We start from the raw sequence: 17,432 nt of genomic DNA on the forward strand, positions 1-17,432 counted from the left end.
TGACATTCCTTAAAAAAAAAAGAAAAAAACAAGAAAAACAAAACCAAAATACCCCAGACCTCTTGCATAATTATATCAATACAATGTATTACATTTTTGACAGTTCAAAGGCCAAACTAATTTGAGTGACCTAAGTTTGATAGATGTTTTTCTGTTTTGTTAGACAAAGTTCACAAGTTCACTAAAGTTTGAAGTTATGTATAATCTGTTTTTATATTTCACTAGTCTGATGTGGTTTTCTTTTAGGTGAGCTGAAAACCATTCCTGTGACTCCTACCACTGCTAAGGGTGATAAATCAATGCGGTTTTGAATATTATATTCAACTGAATGCTGAATGAGTTCCTGTTCTGTGGTACACTTCCATTCATTCTATCCAGAGTGACTGAGCAGATCTTACTTCTTTTACAACAGTGTCTAATATTATTTTGTCCCAGCTCAAAGGTATATTCTTGATTTAGTTCAAGAAAATGTATGTTATTGGGGAGAAAATGGGAATTTAGTGCTGGTACATAATCATGCCTCATGCAGATGATTAAACTGCAACTCCATGCCTATTTACAACTTGTGTAACTGCTAATGCTTCAAGGGAACACAGCCCCCTGCCCTCACCCTGTGCTTCAGGAGACAGGGATCCAAGACATGCCGAGGCAGACTGATAAGAAGTGCAATTTCAAGGGATGTGACTTAGATGCAAGTTGTCCCCAGTAAAGCAAGTCAGCTCTTGTTAGAGGCACAGGGGGCTTCATTATCTTAGCAGCTACTTTAATTCTGTTCCACTGCTGTGTCTTACAGCCCGTGAGAGAAAGGTTCTGAGCTGTGCTTGGGCACAGGGGCTGCTCAGCTGGAGGCTCCTGTAGTTGCTGCAGCAGGTCTAGCTCTAACCAAGCCCAAGCCAGTGGCACCTGTGAGTGGTGCAGGCTGACTCCTAGCCTTGGACCTGTACCTGAGCTGTGGGTGTGCTGTGTGGGACAGCACTGCCCATGTGCCATCTGCTCAGGGGTGGGGAGCCAACTGCCTGTGCAGGGAACACCTGGCTCGTGATCCATGGGAACATCCCTGCTCCTCTCCCTGTGCAAAGTGCAGCTCAAGAGCCCAGCAGCAAAGGGAAGACATTTAACTTTGGACACACTCTAGGACCCCAAGAGCCTTAGGTGGGCAGGAGAGGCAGGAGCCCTCTGGCAGTGCAGGGCATGGGACAGTCAGGATTGCTGAGCTCACACACCAAATGCCGCTCAGTTAGACCTCTTTAGTATCCTAAAGCATAGGAGGACATGTACCTGTTTGAGAGGTGACTCAGTGTGTTAGATGTATTTAACCTAGACCTCTCTCCATTTGGATTTGGGGGGAGAATCTTGTTTAAATTTTTGTAAATGTTTTCTCTTCTTGCTTCCCTGTTCCTCCCCATCCCAAATTATGAAGCTTTGGGATAGCATTGATGTTTATACATTTTACACCTAAGTATAAGGATAAGAAGCTATGTATATTAATCATATTTAAGCAACTGCAAATCAATGTCTGCTGTTTAAAGCCAACAGAACAGTGTAAGTTTTAAGTTCAGTAAGTATTGTATAGATATATCTTAAGTTCAATTGATGAAAATTGTCCATAAAATGTTACTGATGCTGTAAATTATTTTTAATAAAGAAAATTGTATCACAGTTCTTGTATGTTACTGTCTATTTTGAATAGATAGTGTGAAATACACTTTAAATGGTACTGTGTGTGAAGGGGTGGGGTGATTAAAGAGATAATACTATGTATTAGAGAATTATGTATGTTTTAATTTTCTTGTTAGGAGTGTCTGACTTGGGCTTGCAAAGCATGTTTAGCTGGTATGGAAGGATGCTCTCTGGGTTAGCTGTGCTCCAGACACCAGTCTGGATGTTTCAGCAAATGCTTTTTGAATAACCTTTTTTTTCACTTCTGAAAAATGTCTAATTTAGAATCTAGATGAAATCCTGGATTAAAGCAAACTCTTGGCCAAGGTTACAGCTATGACAAGATCCTCAGAAGTGATTTGGGGATGTCCAACACTAACCTACTTCAACCCTCACTTTCAGCAGGGGTATTAGACTGGAATTCAACACTTGGATACTAAATTATTTAAGTCTATCTTTCTGCAGATAATGAGACAGGCCAAAGCACAACCTTCAACCTCTGCGTTGCCTCACAACCACAGTGAGCTTCCCCCAGAGCACCAGGCAGGCAGGAGAAGCACAGAAGTTTATAGGTCTTCAGTTTTGGCACTCCAGTCTCGCAACTGAAGCAAGAGTAATGAGGTACAGATCTGCAAAGTGCATTGTAATTTTGTTTGCAAAGAGCAGGAGTACATTTCTGTAACCAGTTATGTTAAAACACAGCAAGAAGGCTTTCCCCTTGTATTAATTTTGTTCCAATGAGACGAAGCTTCAGTGGGCCTCAAATCAAGAGAGGGAACCCTAAATATTTTACAGAGCTCTTTTCTTTTTGAGAAAAACTTAATTTTCTGATTTCTTGTGAGAATATTTGGTCAATCATTTTTAGTAACATCTGTTTTCAAACTGGAGGGGAAAAAATTGTTTCTTGGGGAAATAGTTTCCCTTTTCTAAATTCCCTATTTAATTAAAATAATATTTTGAATTTTGTGTCCTTAATACTGCAAATAATACTGAAATTTTGTGATAGAGGATTCTTAACTGATTTACTTAAAACCAAGATGCTTTAGGTGGTTTTGTTTGGGTTGTTTTTGTTTTGTTTTTCAGCATGCCTTTCCTAAATTCATTTTTCTTCAGGTTCCTCATTTTATCATAGCAGAACATCAATCATGGCAGATTATTTTTTCATTAGCAGTTTCATAAGAGATTACTCTAATAATCTTGAGGTTTGACATTCATTAAGTCTAAAATTTTCTAGGACTGGACAGTCTATAGGACATCCTGAGCAAGATGCCTCAGGTTTATTATATATATTTTATATGTGTGGTCTTCAGTCGAAGCATTTCGCAGAGATTTTGATCTGGAGTGCTGATAGAAAGGTTTAAACAAAGGAATAAAACGGCTGTCTTCCCTCCTGCTCGCTGCGGGCGCAGGGTTTTTAAAGCGCCCTGCCTTTGTGACAGGAAGTCGCAGCTTTCCTTCCCTCGTGCCGTGGGGGAAACAAAGCCCGAGCCCTGGGCTGTGCTCCTGCGGGAGCTGCGGGAGGCTGAGCTGCGCCGCCTGCAGCGCACAGCCCCCGGGCCTCTGCTGGCCTCCGCTGTCCTCTCCGCGCTCGGGGCTGCCGCAGCTCCGCGTTCCGCTGAGCGCTAGGCGGTTCGGCCGAGAGCCTGCGGGGGCTGGGCTGGCTGGGCTGGCTGGGCTCTCGGGGCCCCCGACTGACGGCCGCTCGGCAGCTCCTCGGCCTCCCCGGGCTGGGCAAAGGTTGGCGCGGCTCCCGCCGAGTCCAAGGGTTGCTCGTCTGGGGAGGCTCGGGATTCCTGCTGCTGGGCGGGCGAGAGACGAGCGAGCGGCTGCAGGTTTGTGCTGCCTTGCTTAGCACAGGAATTGGGAAGGCCTGACCAAGCGGAAAGATGTCATCTGCTTTAGCGTTGTGATTTACTAAAATATGTCTTGCCTTTTGTAGACACGAATTGAAAACTTCCTGATCAGGAATTCAGCAACTCTGTTCCTTAGGGAGTCATTCTTACTTATCAACAATACCAGGTTAGGCTGCTGCTAGAGCTAATAAAAGCTTGTTTAATAAGCTTTTCATGTCTGCTATTCTGAACAGATTGAGTGCATCTCTCGAGCAGTGTCTTTGGAGGGGCTGCAGCCTAAGTGGTGGATAAGCCATGACGTAAGAAACTCGAGCTGGCACGGGGGTTTGGTTTTCTTTGCTTGTTTAATAAATGTAGGAAACCCTTCTCAGTAGCTGAATGTATTTTGTTGCAGTAATTAATGCTTCTGATTTCATAATACCAATCAGATCACCCAGCTTTTCTTTTTCTTCTCGAGACACAATGTCTTCTGGAAATGACTGTCAACCCCAGACCTTGAGCAAACCAGCATTTGGTGAGCAAGAAGCAGCTGAATTGGTTGACAGGGTGTTTGGATTGAAGGTGTCTTGGATCAGATCACTCCCCAGCTATGATGATCAGAACTTCCACGTGCATGTCTCAGCTGAAGGTGCTGCTGAGTATGTCCTCAAAATCACCAATTCAGAAGACAGCCGGGAGCCTGACCTCATCGAAGCACAGACCCAGGCCATGATGTTTCTCAGTGCTGAAGGTTTCCCTTCAGCTACTCCTTATCTCACAAAAGATGGTAACATAATGTCTCTGGAGCCAGGAGGTGAGCCATTGTGAGCGTCTTTACAGCCCCACTCTCACCCTTAGCTCAGCAGTAGCTTGCTATACAGCACACCATGTATATGCTGAAGGGAAATTCTAGGCTTGTGTTTAAATAGTAGGGATATGCATCAGGTGACCTATATGCCAGCCATAATACTCTAAACTTAAAATACCAGAAACAAAGCAACTCAGAGAAACTATTAATTAACTAGGAAAACACTTAGGAAAACACTTCAGTTTAACGAATTGGAGAAAGCATTTATCTGACATCTGTTCTGTGCACAAGAAAAGGGGAAAAAAGCCTCATTGACTACGTGATGCTCGAAATTATTTGCCTGCAGAGTGGTGTAAAATACAGTTCTGGCCCATCTCTGAAGCCAGAACAAATTGCTTTAACAGTATCTGGAAGAAAAATTGTGTTGGCATTTAGCTTTTACTGTCACTGTAACTTCCATACAACGTCTGGGATTCCTGAGACCTGTTCTGCTGCAAAATTATGTGAGTGTGTGCAGGCACTGGAGGAGCCCTGTTTGGTGCTGTGTCAGTTCCAAGCACAAGGACTAAACTAAAAATCCAGCATAGATTTTGTGTGTTATGGTTTGTACATTATTATATAACATTCTAGTAAGTGAAACCTTTGCATGAAATCTGTTTCATGAGCTACATCTGACAACTTCTGCACTGGGATAAACCTTTTTTGCCTCTTGACTTAACTAGTACTCAATAGCACATACCGGAACGACTAACTGCATCTCTCGTTGTCAGATACTAGTCCTGGGAGCAAGAAGTACATGGTCAGACTGCTGACTTACCTGCCAGGTACACCAGTAGCAAAAATTGCCACCAATGCTCAGATCCTGTATGAGATCGGGAGGCTCGCTGCCAGCGTGGATAAAGTGCTCTCAGAGGTGAGTTCTCATGACTCAGCCTCACACTTCTCTGTTAATCAGTGTCTCTTTAGCATTTGGTCATGTGCTGGCTGCCTGCTTTTCTGACCTGCAAAATGCAAGCTGGTGACTGCAGATGTCAGTTTGACTCATGGCTCAGGTGCCAGCCTCCAAGCTGGCTGCTACTAAAGCCTTTCCCCAAGTACATGACAACTGACATGGTACTGGTGATCCTTCTGCAATGCATTTTTCCACCATGAACAGGGAGATAAAGAGTTCTTTTTATTTATGCAAAGCTCACCTGTTAGTGTTTCAAACCTAGTAAATAAAGGAGAATGAACCCTAGGGTGCTCAAATTAGAAGGATGCCAAGCTTGTTTTGAAGACCTTTTGTGTAGTGCACAGCTGGCTGATCTATTACTTTGAATTCCTTTTGACTTGCTGCCTTCCTTCTCATCATTAGCACAGTGACCATTTCACACTGGTAGCAGCTGGTTCCCTCCCTACAATGCCAGCTGTGCCAACAAACAGAGATCTATAACACTTCTCATTTGCCCCACTTCCACTTAAATAATCATAATGCAAAGAAACTTACTCTCTAGTTATAAAGGATGATAACGCTGATCAATCAGCCAGTAACTAAGTGTGATGCAAGAACTCACATTATTTATTAACCTTTCATTAACTTTTCTTCTCATGTTCTGGCTTCAGACAGTTATGAAATATGAATTGCCAGTTTTACTAACCATATTCTTAAATTACAAGAGCATTTTTCAGTTGGGAAGGATAACTTACTGTTGCCTTCCAGCATGCTGGTCACACTCTTATAATGTGATTAAATAAGATAGTCTCAAAATATGCCTGTGACTGATCTGCCAAGGAGGAAGTAGTTAATGAGAAGCAATTCTGATGGAAAAGGCTCTTTATTCCCTTAACATATGGATTGTTGCCCCCCCAAGGTTTAGGCTTGATCTTGTTCTTCACTTGCTCATACACTGCCCACTTTTGGGTATCATTCAGTGATCTTCAAGAGCCTTAATTACAAAGCATAGTTTTGGTTGGTTTTTTCCTTAAAAAGAAGTCAGCTACTCTGGCTGGTTTTTGTCTGGGAAGATTTCTTTTTGTCCTGTGCACTGATCAAATGTGGCCCAGCAGTCACCTTAATAAGCATTTGAGGAGTCCAAGATAAGCATGGGGTGTGCAGTGGGAGAGATGCTTTCCTCTCTGAATGTCATTTTATAAACCATCTCTTCTATTTGCTAGTGAGAGAGAGGGTAAGGACCTCGTTTGTTTAAAGTAGTGAGGCCTGGATGGACAAAGGCAAATTTTCATAAGAATAAAGCCATGGTCAGTGTCTCCATAAATACTGTGCTCTGGATTTTTCACACACCAGCTGTTCCTAAGGCTTGTCCCCCAAAGGTCCTCCCACCTTCCAAAGCACAGAGTGTGCCTGTTCCCAGCATGCTGGCAGGTTTTGTGTCTCTGGTGCTCCCACAGCTCTCTGCAGCACCAGCTGTGCAGGCTGAGCTCTGTCAGAGTGGGACTCTGGCCTTGGCAAGGGCTCAAAGTCGCTACATAACATCACACTATAGGCAGGGAATGGCAGTTTTAGAGTATTGAAGTGACAAATTACTTAAGGTAATCTTTGTATCTAAAACATGGGGAACAGCCATTCAGGCTGTATGTAGATATTAAGATGCTTGCCTTAATCATTCTTCAGGTGATTTTTTCACTTGATATAAAACAAAAGTCCACATTATGGTGCTTTTTAGTGAGTCTTATTAGAAACCTGTTAAAATTAATAGGGGTTTTGGATCAAGCCCTTTAATCATAAACCCAGCATTTTTTACTTATGGCCTATTTTATTTTGTGCTTTTTCCAAAGAAATTCCATCATCCATCAGTAAAAAGTCTGCATCGAGGTCAGTTCATTTGGAACCTGGCAAATGTTCCTCTTCTAGATCAGTACATTTATGCCTTGGGCCAGAACAAATACCGTGCAGTGGTGGAACGAGTTATCGAGCAGTTTAAAGGCAAAGTAATACCCAAGCTAAGCAGTTTCCGAGCCTGTGAGTATTTTATTCTCATTGTAATTATGTCAAACTGAGACACAGAAATTTCTTACAGGAGTTTGGGTCTGTGGAGAAGAAAAAAAAATAGCAAAAAAAGTAAATCTCTTTTCCCTAGCCTAGACATGGGCAAATGTTGTGCTGAATGTGCACAGAACAGAGTAAGCTGGGATGAATGTTCTGTCCAGTCAGGGTCAGTTCTTTATCTTTCTGCTGAGTTTGCTCCCAGTTAAGGTTTGATTTTCATGCTCTTATATCAGCTTACTAAGTATATGTGGAGTGCAGTACCACCTTTCATAGAGGCCCAGATAAGTCCTTAATCATATTTTTGGAATTCAGCTCACATTGATGTTGATGATAATGTGAATGTTCTGTAGTTGGAAACTACTACTGTGTGTTTGGAAAACATGTAGTGTATTGCAGGTCACACCAGCCTGGAGTGAGATCTCTAAGGCTCCCTCTTGTCCATTGCTGTGGTCATCTGGCATTGCAGTGGAGGTTCAAGGGAAGCAGTGAAAATGTGAAAGGCAGCACTTGATGCTGCAGGAGACCAGTGTGGTTTTGTAGTTGTTAGTTTGACGTGCATCTTCCTAAAGCACTTTCAGCTGTTTAATAATTATTAAATTCTGTTTGTTCTGTGTTTAGGTATCAATCATGGAGACCTCAATGACCACAACATTCTCGTAGACTCCAGCTGTGCTGCCCTGGAGAATGCCCAGTACAGAGTGTCAGGCATTCTGGACTTCAGCGACATGAGTTACGGCTATTACGTGTTTGAGGTGGCGATAGCCATCATGTACATGATGATTGAGAGCCCCGACCCTCTGAGCGTCGGGGGACACGTTCTCGCAGGCTTCGAGAGCGTCGTGCCGCTCACTGCCGAGGAGAGAGCTGCCCTCTTCCTGCTGGTGAGCGGCAGGTTTGCGCAGTCCCTCGTCATCGCCGCCCACACGGCTCTGCTCTACCCGGAGAACAAGGAGTACCTCACCATCACGGCCAAAACCGGCTGGAAACACCTAATGACAATGTTCGAGGTGGGCCAGCAAACTGTGGAGAAGACGTGGTTTGACACTGCCCAGGCGTACAAGCAGCGCGCACCTGCCCCGTAGCTCCGTGGCTGCTGAGGGCTGTCACTGGGGCTGACATTGGACTCAATAAAGGCGACAAAGGCAGCGCTGCCTGGCTGCATGGGGCGTGTCCTCCGCGCTGCGCCCGCGGGCAGGGGCGGCGCTCCCGGGCACAGAGGCGGGAGGAGAAGCTATTGCCACCCTCGCGGCGGGGCAAGAGCGGTGCCGCTACCCGCCCTGCCAGCGGGCAGAGTGTGTGACCGGAGCGCGGCCATCACTCGCCCTCACGGCGGGCGGGGCCTTTTCCCGCCCCTTTCGGCGGAGGCGGGCACGCGCCAGCCCCGCCCCGCGGCGACAGGGAAGGGCAGAGGCTCCGCCCCGGGCGGGCAGGCGGCACCGCGCAGGCGCGGCGGCCATTTCCGACGCGGCGGTGAAGGTTCGGGCGCGGCCGCGGCGCCCGGTTCTTGCCCGGCGGCCGGGCCTCGCTCCACGCCGCCCGGCCCATCGGTTCCCTCCGGCCCGCCGTGGGTGAGGACGGGCGGCGGACGGGCGGCGGGGCGCGGGAGGCGTCTGTGCGCGGGGCGGGAGGCGGCGCGGCCCTGGCGTTGTGGCGCGCTGAGGATGACTGTGCAGTGCGGGCGGCGGGCGGCAGCGCCCCCTGGGGCCGATTCGGGATGCGCTCGGTGCCGCTGCCCGGAGTCGCGCTTCACGTGCCCCGTGCTCTCTTGCAGGCCCGGTGCCGGTGCCCGCTTCACGCGCCCTGCGCTCTCCTGCCGGCCCGCTGCCCTCTGCCCGCGGCGCGTTCCCGGCACCATGGTGAGTGAGTGACCCGTCTTCCCCGGGGCTTAGCCGAGCCGCGGGTCCTGCCGAGTCACGGCCCGGGCGGGGGCGGCGGGCGGCGGGCACCAGTGAGCAGCCCGGGGTCACCGGGTGGCTGGCTCTGCTGTACAGGGGCTTTGGAGCGTTGGTGACAAGACACTGGTGGTACTTACTGAACTATTCCTTTTACAGTCTCGAAGATATGACTCCAGAACTACCATATTTTCTCCGGAAGGTATTTTTTTAACCTGACACTTTCAAGTAAACCCTGACTGTTCTATCCATCTTCTCAAAACTATCAAAACAGTTGCACAAAGGGTGGTTGTTTGTAGCATGTTTCTGTCTTAATATGAGTTACAGAAATCAAACTTACACCCAGTTCTGTAGATACACCGAGGGTCCAAAGTGGATACTTTCAAATTCGTTCTAATTGGAGCAATAGAATCTTGTCCCATTAGTGAACCATCTGCCATGTTTTTGAAATAACCATTTATCTCTTGTTTGAGTATGGTTAGATTTTGTCACTGTCCCTTGAGAATAGATAATATCCTGCTGGTGCAGTCACGCCTCTCCTTGTTATTCTTGCACATGCTGAAACAAGTACGTACAAACCGTGTTTTCTTACTTCTTAGATGGGATGAACTCAGAAAGTCCAGTATAAAATATTTTGTTCATTGAAAATTTGTCTTGGCTCATTCTACTGCAGCAGAGACTTCTTTGAATTTTTTGAGTTTTTTTTAATAGAAAGGGTTTTCTTCCTAGTGGCCATGTCCACTATTACTTTATTTTCCTTCTCTGACTCCTTTTTCCTTTTCATCCAATTAATTTACTGTTGACTGGTAACAGACTGAAGAAGTAAGAGTAGATGGTACAATGAGCGTTCGTCAGATTCTTGAACGTTTAGTCACCTCGTGTACTTGTTTTTGTTCAATGTTATTTTTTGATGGTAGGGATGTCAATCCTTTCCTAGGCCGCCTGTACCAGGTGGAGTATGCCATGGAAGCCATTGGGCACGCAGGCACTTGCCTGGGAATCCTAGCAAACGATGGAGTTCTGCTGGCGGCAGAGAGGCGCAACATTCACAAGCTTCTCGATGAAGTGTTCTTCTCAGAGAAAATATACAAACTCAATGAGTAAGTTGAAACGATCAAATGTCCAGTGATGTTGTTAGTAACAAAGCACTGATTAGCACATAACCTGCTCTTACTTCATTTGAAGCATTAATCTTTTTGTTTGGTGTTTTAGACAAGTATGACTATTTTGTCATCGTTCACTTCAGTAGTTCTCCTTCTAAAGTAGAAGTATTGCTGGTTTGTTTTTTTTTTTTATCTCTTGGAGAATTTTCTGGGTGGAGTAGCCTGTTTGTTGGTACCATGCTATACAAGGTAATGGTATTGCAGCTGTTAAGAAAATTGGGAGATCTCAGTTTTACAAAATACCATTGCGGGGCAGAATAAAGAATGCACACAAAAATTACCATGCTATTTCAGCTCCTCTTCTAAGTCTTTGTTTTCCTTTGGTGACTCAAAGAGAACAAGGTAACTGGGTAAAACATGCCCTGGGCTTCTTTGCCACAATTGTAGCAGAGATGAAATGTCTTTCTGTTACCATTTCCATTCTAGCTTCTGGAAGTTAAATTTGTGATGTCAGAGCAAAGAGAGTTTTATGGGTTACACTTCCTTGTCACAAGGGAGGTGGAGCTTCATCCTTGACAGAAGGTGCACATGAAACACAGTTTTTCAGCCTGTCAGCCTCACATTTTGTTTTGCTCTTGAAAGCATGTAGAGTGGTAGGAAGTACTGGATTTCCAAGGAGGCAGTGTAACAGCACACTGGAGTAGTCATCTAGAACAACCCTTCCATCTTCTGGAAAACTCCTAATTTAACAAATCCTTTTTGTATAGTGAAAGCTTTGTAGCTTATCAGATTGAGCTAAAGAGATCCTAAATTAAGAGCTAACAAAACAGTCAAGGATGTGAAGTGCTTATTTTTTTTTAGGGTCCTGTCGAGACCTCTAAGTTTCAGTTAAACAGATGCTATGTGTCAGCCACAGCTCCCACTGAAGGCCTGTCACATCTGTGTGGCTCCTTCAGCATTGTGGTGTGCCATGTCAGGTGGCCTGAGAGACTGTAAAACGACTCAGAACTTAATCATCCTTGGCTTGACCTCCTTCTCAGAGTTGTATGTATAACTAACACACTGACTCACTGACTTTTGCTGTCCACCTCTGCTCGTAGCGGATGGTTACTGATATTTCTGGTGTACCATAAAGGCAGGAGCTGATGAGCCCATTTTGTATGGCAGCTGCGTGGTTTTGATCAGAAGAGCCCAACAGTAGTGCTGCTGTATGAAGATGTGACTGTTGGTTGGAGATTGACAGGAATTCAGTTCATTTGTATGCTTCTCTTGCAGGGACATGGCTTGCAGCGTTGCAGGAATAACTTCAGATGCCAATGTTCTCACAAATGAGCTGAGGCTGATTGCACAGAGGTGGGTCTGCTGACAGCTAACATGGTTTAACTTGCTGTCACATTCAGCTCTCTTTATGCATTAGATCAGAATGAACATGCATTTAGTAGATCAGAAGTAGATTGAAATGGAACAGCTGTATCAAAGAGGCTCTAACTTGGGAACTTTTTTCCTCTTAAATGTGGTACAGGATATGGTCAGCAAAACAAGTTTTGAAAACTGGTTTTTTTTTTTCCTCTTTCATATTAGGTATTTGTTACAGTATCAAGAGCCCATTCCTTGTGAACAGCTAGTAACAGCACTGTGTGATATCAAGCAGGCTTATACACAGTTTGGAGGTAATGAAGTGATGAATCATTGTGTTACTAAATGTCTCAAGAACAATTCTCTTACATAATATGAAGGATCTAAGTCTGTGGACAGTTTTACTGAATTCTCTTAAAAAGTTATACTTAGAAAAAAAATAGCCTAATTTAAGAGGGGAATGGGTAGTCATGGTTACTGGTTTTTGGTGCTGAGTGTGCTACTTTTTATTGCTGGGCTGAGATGCTGGCCCATTGCATAGAATGCTTTGAGTACTCCTGCATTTAATGAATGCCTTCAAAAAACCAACAGAGAATTGTTTAGGCAACCTTTCAATATTTTGGGCCCATCCAGCATAATGGTGCAATGAACCAAAACCAAGGCTGTATGTAGAGGTGTCAGTATTGTAACACTTAGAAAAATACTATTTCTGTGGATCAAGCAACATGTTAGAAAAGGATGTTATCAGCAGTGTTCCTTAGTATGTGAACTGATGATTCTGCTGTTTTACATACATGTCGTGGGAGAGAACTGCCTTTTTAACTACCTGGCTTTTCACACTGCTAAGTTAAATGCTTTAGCAGTTAAACTACATACTTGAAATGTTAAATTTTAATTTTAAATCCTGAGGTGATAAATTACAATTTGTGGAGATACAAATGAGCTGCTCTTCAGGTTAAATGGAATAAACCTCTGCTGCCTCCCACCCCATGACTTAGAAAGAAATGCTGGCCTGCTTATCTCAAGCAACAGAAGTGCAGAACTGTCAGTTAAATCCTAGTTCACAGGAATAGATTGAAAAAAGAAATCAAAGAAAATAATTGTCACTCATGACCAATCTTGTTGCTAAATTTAGAATGCTAATAGCCTTCTTTTCAACAGGAAAACGTCCTTTTGGTGTTTCATTGCTCTATATTGGCTGGGATAAGCATTATGGATTTCAGCTGTATCAAAGTGATCCTAGTGGAAATTATGGAGGGTGGAAAGCCACATGCATTGGGAATAATAGTGCTGTAAGTATTGGGTTTTTCCTTCTCAAAAAGACAAGTTAAAATGTGTAAATTGCACTGTATTAATTAAGCTGAGTTGTTGATTATTAGTGCAGGAGAGCTTTGCAGGTAATTGTAGAAATGCTGCTGTTTCTCATGTGTTGGTATTCTGGCAAAACCCCAACTGTCTGGTTGATTGCCCAAAGACACCATTTTAATTTCTGTGAAATTTACAGGCAGCTGTGTCAATGCTGAAGCAAGACTACAAAGAAGGGGAAATGACCTTAAAGACTGCCCTGGCATTGGCCATCAAGGTTCTTAACAAAACCATGGATGTCAGCAAGCTCTCTGCAGAGAAAGGTGAGCGGTCACTGACACGGGAGGACACCCTGTGCTTAAACAAAGGCAACACAGTGAGTGCATATTCTGCAGATGTGGCTCACTGGGTTTTTGTCACAAAAAATGTTTTTAGAAGATGCAGCAGTTGTCAGCCTTATTGTGTCTAAGAGGCATTTGGCTAGCTTAGTCCAGGATGATCCCTGTTGGGCAGCTGCAGGGGTGAGGCTGCAGTTTGGGGATCGAAATGCCAGCGAGTCTGGGAGCAGAGCCCTGAGAGGAGTTCCCCTGCTGCTGAGCTCTGCTGCAGGAGGGCACTGCGGGCAGCTGCCTCCAGGCAGGCTGCTTGGCAGAGGGAGGATTGCAGCCTTCTGCCTCACTGTCACTTGTCATCTCAAACCTTGCCCTGCTGATGATTGCTCTGCCTAAACACTGCTGTCTGTTCCATGTGTTTCAGTTGAAATTGCAACACTGACAAGAGAGAACGGAAAGACAGTAATAAGGGTTCTGAAGCAAAAGGAGGTGGAACAATTGATAAAACAACATGAGGAGGAGGAAGCAAAAGCTGAACGTGAAAAGAAGGAGAAAGAACAAAAAGAGAAGGATAAATAGAATATGAAATCAAGTGTTCTCTAGATAATAAAGGACCTGCTTCAGTAAAAGATAATCTGAATTTCTGTTCTGTAGAAGCCTACAGCTATGCCATGGAGGACCCAGAATTACTTTTGATGAACCAGGTCCTTAATCATCATTTAGATAATTAGTTTACTGCTCCTTACATTGACCAATAATTGCTTTAATTCTTGAACACTCTTTCTTTCATCTTCTATTTTTTATTATGGAATAAAATTTAAGAAGAATAGTGATGGGTGTCTTTATTTCCTCAGTAATGCCTGGATATGCACAATCTTGAGGAATTTAATTGCTTCAAACCATTAAAACAAGGTATATGCTAGTTGGTAAAGAGCAAATATGGTGTTAGAATTGTTAGAATTTTGTGTGTATGTGTGGGTTTTCCTTTTAAGATAGTGAAAAGAGCTCCTAAGTTTGAAAAGTCATTTCACAAATACAGAATTAAAGTGTGCTGGCATGCCAAGTTTTAGTTTTGGCCTATTTTGTTCTATAGCAGGCTCTGTCAAACTGATGGTCTTGCAAGCAGTAGTGTTTTAAAAATGCCCTGTAGCAAATGTGTTCAGTTTATCATAGCCTTCACAAGTGCATGTGTTTTCTAAGGAATTAATCATACAACACTAGTTATATTCACACAAACTAGAAAGACATATAACAAAGGCCACGTGAAAATGTTTTATCTTGTCAGAATACAAATAGGTAAGTAAAATAGTGCATGATTTTAGGCCATGTTGACTATTTCACATTTTATCCTGAAAGGAAATTGAGATGTTTTATATTTAGTTTAGTGTTGCTGGTACTTCCCCAGTGAATTTGATTCCTTTCTCTGACACAGCAGTCAAGAAAGCGAACCAAGAAATCATAAATATGCATGAATTAGAAATTGTAGTCGTTTTTGTCCAGCTTGCCCCATACTGAATGCACAAAAGTATGATTGTCAGATTAGCAAAAATCCCTTCCATTTCTGAGAAGAAAAGTGATCTGGAGTGAACAGAGGAAATGAAAACAAGTTACTGAAAATTACTGTGTACCCTTTCAGATAGCAAAAGCAAAGTGAAAAGCCTGAGTGACATGGTTAAATGTGAGGCCTTGCTGAATTTCAAACTGTGGCAGTGGTGATCCAGCCCATTTGTGCCCACCCTGGATTGATCTTGTTGGTTGGTTTGGTTTCTTGGGGTTTTCTTACCCCAAAGGATATTTGGTGTATACAGGATTTAATATGACCATTTAAAGAAACTGAGTGAATCCATACAGTATTTTGTTGGTTTTAATCCATCTCAGACATTTCTTACTAAAATGTACTTTGTCAACATGGCTAGAAATGAGCCTTCATCTTGACTAAACCCATTTTTGAGCTCACTGCTGTAAGAGTCACTGTTGAGAACAGAGGGAAGGAATCTGACTTGAGATGTCTGCTGCAGCTTGTGTAGTTGTCCTGCACTCACTCTGGCAGCCTCTGTGCAGAGAGGGGGAGGCTCTGGGTTCTCTGCAGGACCTGCTTGGTCATTCTCTAAGTTTTGGTGCAGCTCAATTGCTTTAGTCTTTTGCACTGAACTTAGACAGCACTTTGTTAATATTCAAATTTTATAGCTAATCAAAGTTAACTGACTTTTATTTGCACCTTGTACAACAGTAGGTCTTCCAGCTAACAATACAGCAATGGTATTTCACATAACGAGTCCTGAATAGTTGCAGACAACATACAATGGGTATACTTAATCTCCATTATAAAGGATTGTATAAATACCTCAAGCTCCATTTTTATGTAGAAATCCAGTGCTCAATCTTTCTATTTTTTGATACCATGAATGCAATATATCAGCATCTTTTGCAGATTTCTGGATCACTGATGATGGTTATACAAGTACTTGGAATATGCTCTAAAAGCAGCAATGCCAAAATGGAGTTTTTTCTCACTTCTCAAAGATTACTTGCATAGTGTATGCATATGTGATAGACTCCAGCAATGCTTTCTGTCTTCTAGGAAACTTAGAGCATCTGAGCTTGTGTTCATCAATGTATATAGTTCATAAAAGGCAGTTTATTTAGTGTAGTAGTGTAAGTATTATCAGATAGCTTAGAGACTTACTAAAATATTTTTATTAAATGCATCTTTTTCTAACAAAATGGGGATAACTCAAATATGCATATCTTGGTTTAAAGAAGTACCAATATAATTTCTTTGCCAAACATGGCATCATTTGCTGGTAAAGGAGAACTTTTTAGATACTGTAATAATAAAAAGTTGGAATGACTTAAATAATATTCTGATCTATACTGCATAATGTATTGAAGCATTGTGATGTGTTTTAAAAGATCTATTTATTTAAAGGTTTTGTTTACACAAAGTGAAAGTATTCTCTAATACTTTTATAATCTTTGAACAGTAATTACCAATTTAATTTTAAAAAGCATCCTCTCTCCTGAGTGCCATTAATAGCTGATTGTGAGCTGAGCCTCAGTACTGCCTTGGAATAGGCAAGTAACTCTAGCTGGCAGTCATGTCCAAGATGTACAGCCAAGTTCTCTTAACGTAAATTTAATTTGTGATTCTTTTCTGCATTTGAGCCTAGGGCAGTAAGCAGATGCTGGAGATCTTTCATGATTAGAATCTTCCTGAGCCGTCCAGACACTAATGCAAGTTCCTTACCTGTTCTTCCTAGAAATAAGAGCAGTGTTTCACTGCATTGGCCTATTGTGTTGATTCTGGCTTTGTGTGTTTAAAAAAAAAAAAAAAAAAATTAAAAAAAAATCACCACCAACTGTGCCTTTTCTGGGAGTGGTTTGGGGATAAGTCGTAAGAACAGAAAAATGATTCTGGCGATACATTTGAGGTATCTTTGCTAATCAAAATGATCTTCCTGTTCTTTGTATGTTTTTTTGGTGTACGTAGTGTTTACGTAGAGTTTACAGTGTATTACATAAGTATTTAAAATATTTAGCTATTGCTGTGGATTTAATGTTATTTTAAAACAAGAACTTCATGTGGTGCTGTGGAAGGTGACAGATTTTTCAAATTAGATAAAAGTATTTACTGGAAATTGTTTGCATAATATGATGTTTGTAAACTTAAAAAAACTGGATAGCTTATATCTCACTTGAGTGCATGATAGAACTTGTTAGGGCAAATATGCAAATATTCACAAATAGATTGTCCTAAGAAATTGTAACGTGGTTTGTTATTCTAAGTAGTTTAAGAGATAATGAAACTAGCGCTTCTCCAGTAATTACCTGTGCTGTCTCTTGCATCTGTCAGTATTTAAAAATAGTTAGCTTGTTTTCTAGGTGACTGTATTCCATTCAAATAAAGTAAAATTAACTTCCAAGACTGCTTCTTATATGACCTCCTTTAGGTGTGCTTCCCTCTTCATTCAAATATTTGACTTGCCAGTTACAAAAGCACCCAAATTAAGATGAAAAACAAAAAAGACTCCTGATGTTAAATTTGACAGCTGCTCCTGATTTGGTATGGATTTCCAAGGTAATTATTTATTCTTTCTGTCCATAAGAATTAGGACAGTTAGGGACAATACTTCTCCACTGTGTTGTGAAAATTAATATA

The 17,432-nt window shown here is 42.6% G+C and overlaps 2 protein-coding genes across 7 annotated transcripts; both read left to right on the forward strand.

The window, feature by feature from the left end:
* The first annotated feature begins 2,143 nt into the window (after positions 1-2,143).
* On the forward strand, positions 2,144-8,430 carry HYKK (hydroxylysine kinase). 6 transcript variants are annotated; one of them, XM_085070925.1, is made up of 6 exons: positions 2,148-2,280; positions 3,599-3,678; positions 3,970-4,305; positions 5,070-5,212; positions 7,075-7,258; positions 7,904-8,430. In XM_085070925.1, the coding sequence occupies exons 3-6, from the start codon at positions 3,975-3,977 to the stop codon at positions 8,365-8,367; spliced, it is 1,122 nt and encodes a 373-aa protein (XP_084927051.1). In that variant the 5' UTR covers positions 2,148-2,280; positions 3,599-3,678; positions 3,970-3,974; the 3' UTR covers positions 8,368-8,430. The 6 variants fall into 6 exon arrangements, with proteins under 6 accessions (XP_084927049.1, XP_084927051.1, XP_084927052.1 ...); XM_085070926.1 differs by lacking the exon at positions 2,148-2,280 and adding an exon at positions 3,300-3,491 and having other exon boundaries at positions 3,941-4,305; XM_085070924.1 differs by lacking the exon at positions 2,148-2,280 and adding an exon at positions 3,431-3,491.
* Positions 8,431-8,649: 219 nt separating this feature from the next.
* Positions 8,650-14,102, forward strand: PSMA4 (proteasome 20S subunit alpha 4). The gene is made up of 9 exons (XM_085070927.1): positions 8,650-8,853; positions 9,057-9,141; positions 9,337-9,379; positions 10,115-10,277; positions 11,556-11,633; positions 11,862-11,950; positions 12,798-12,928; positions 13,141-13,264; positions 13,698-14,102. The coding sequence occupies exons 2-9, from the start codon at positions 9,139-9,141 to the stop codon at positions 13,850-13,852; spliced, it is 786 nt and encodes a 261-aa protein (XP_084927053.1). The 5' UTR covers positions 8,650-8,853; positions 9,057-9,138; the 3' UTR covers positions 13,853-14,102.
* Positions 14,103-17,432: the final 3,330 nt, after the last annotated feature.

The sequence above is a fragment of the Lichenostomus cassidix genome, chromosome 10, assembly GCF_008360975.1.
Source record: "Lichenostomus cassidix isolate B80296 chromosome 10, HeHo_3.0, whole genome shotgun sequence".
NCBI classification, from domain to species: Eukaryota; Metazoa; Chordata; class Aves; order Passeriformes; family Meliphagidae; genus Lichenostomus; species Lichenostomus cassidix.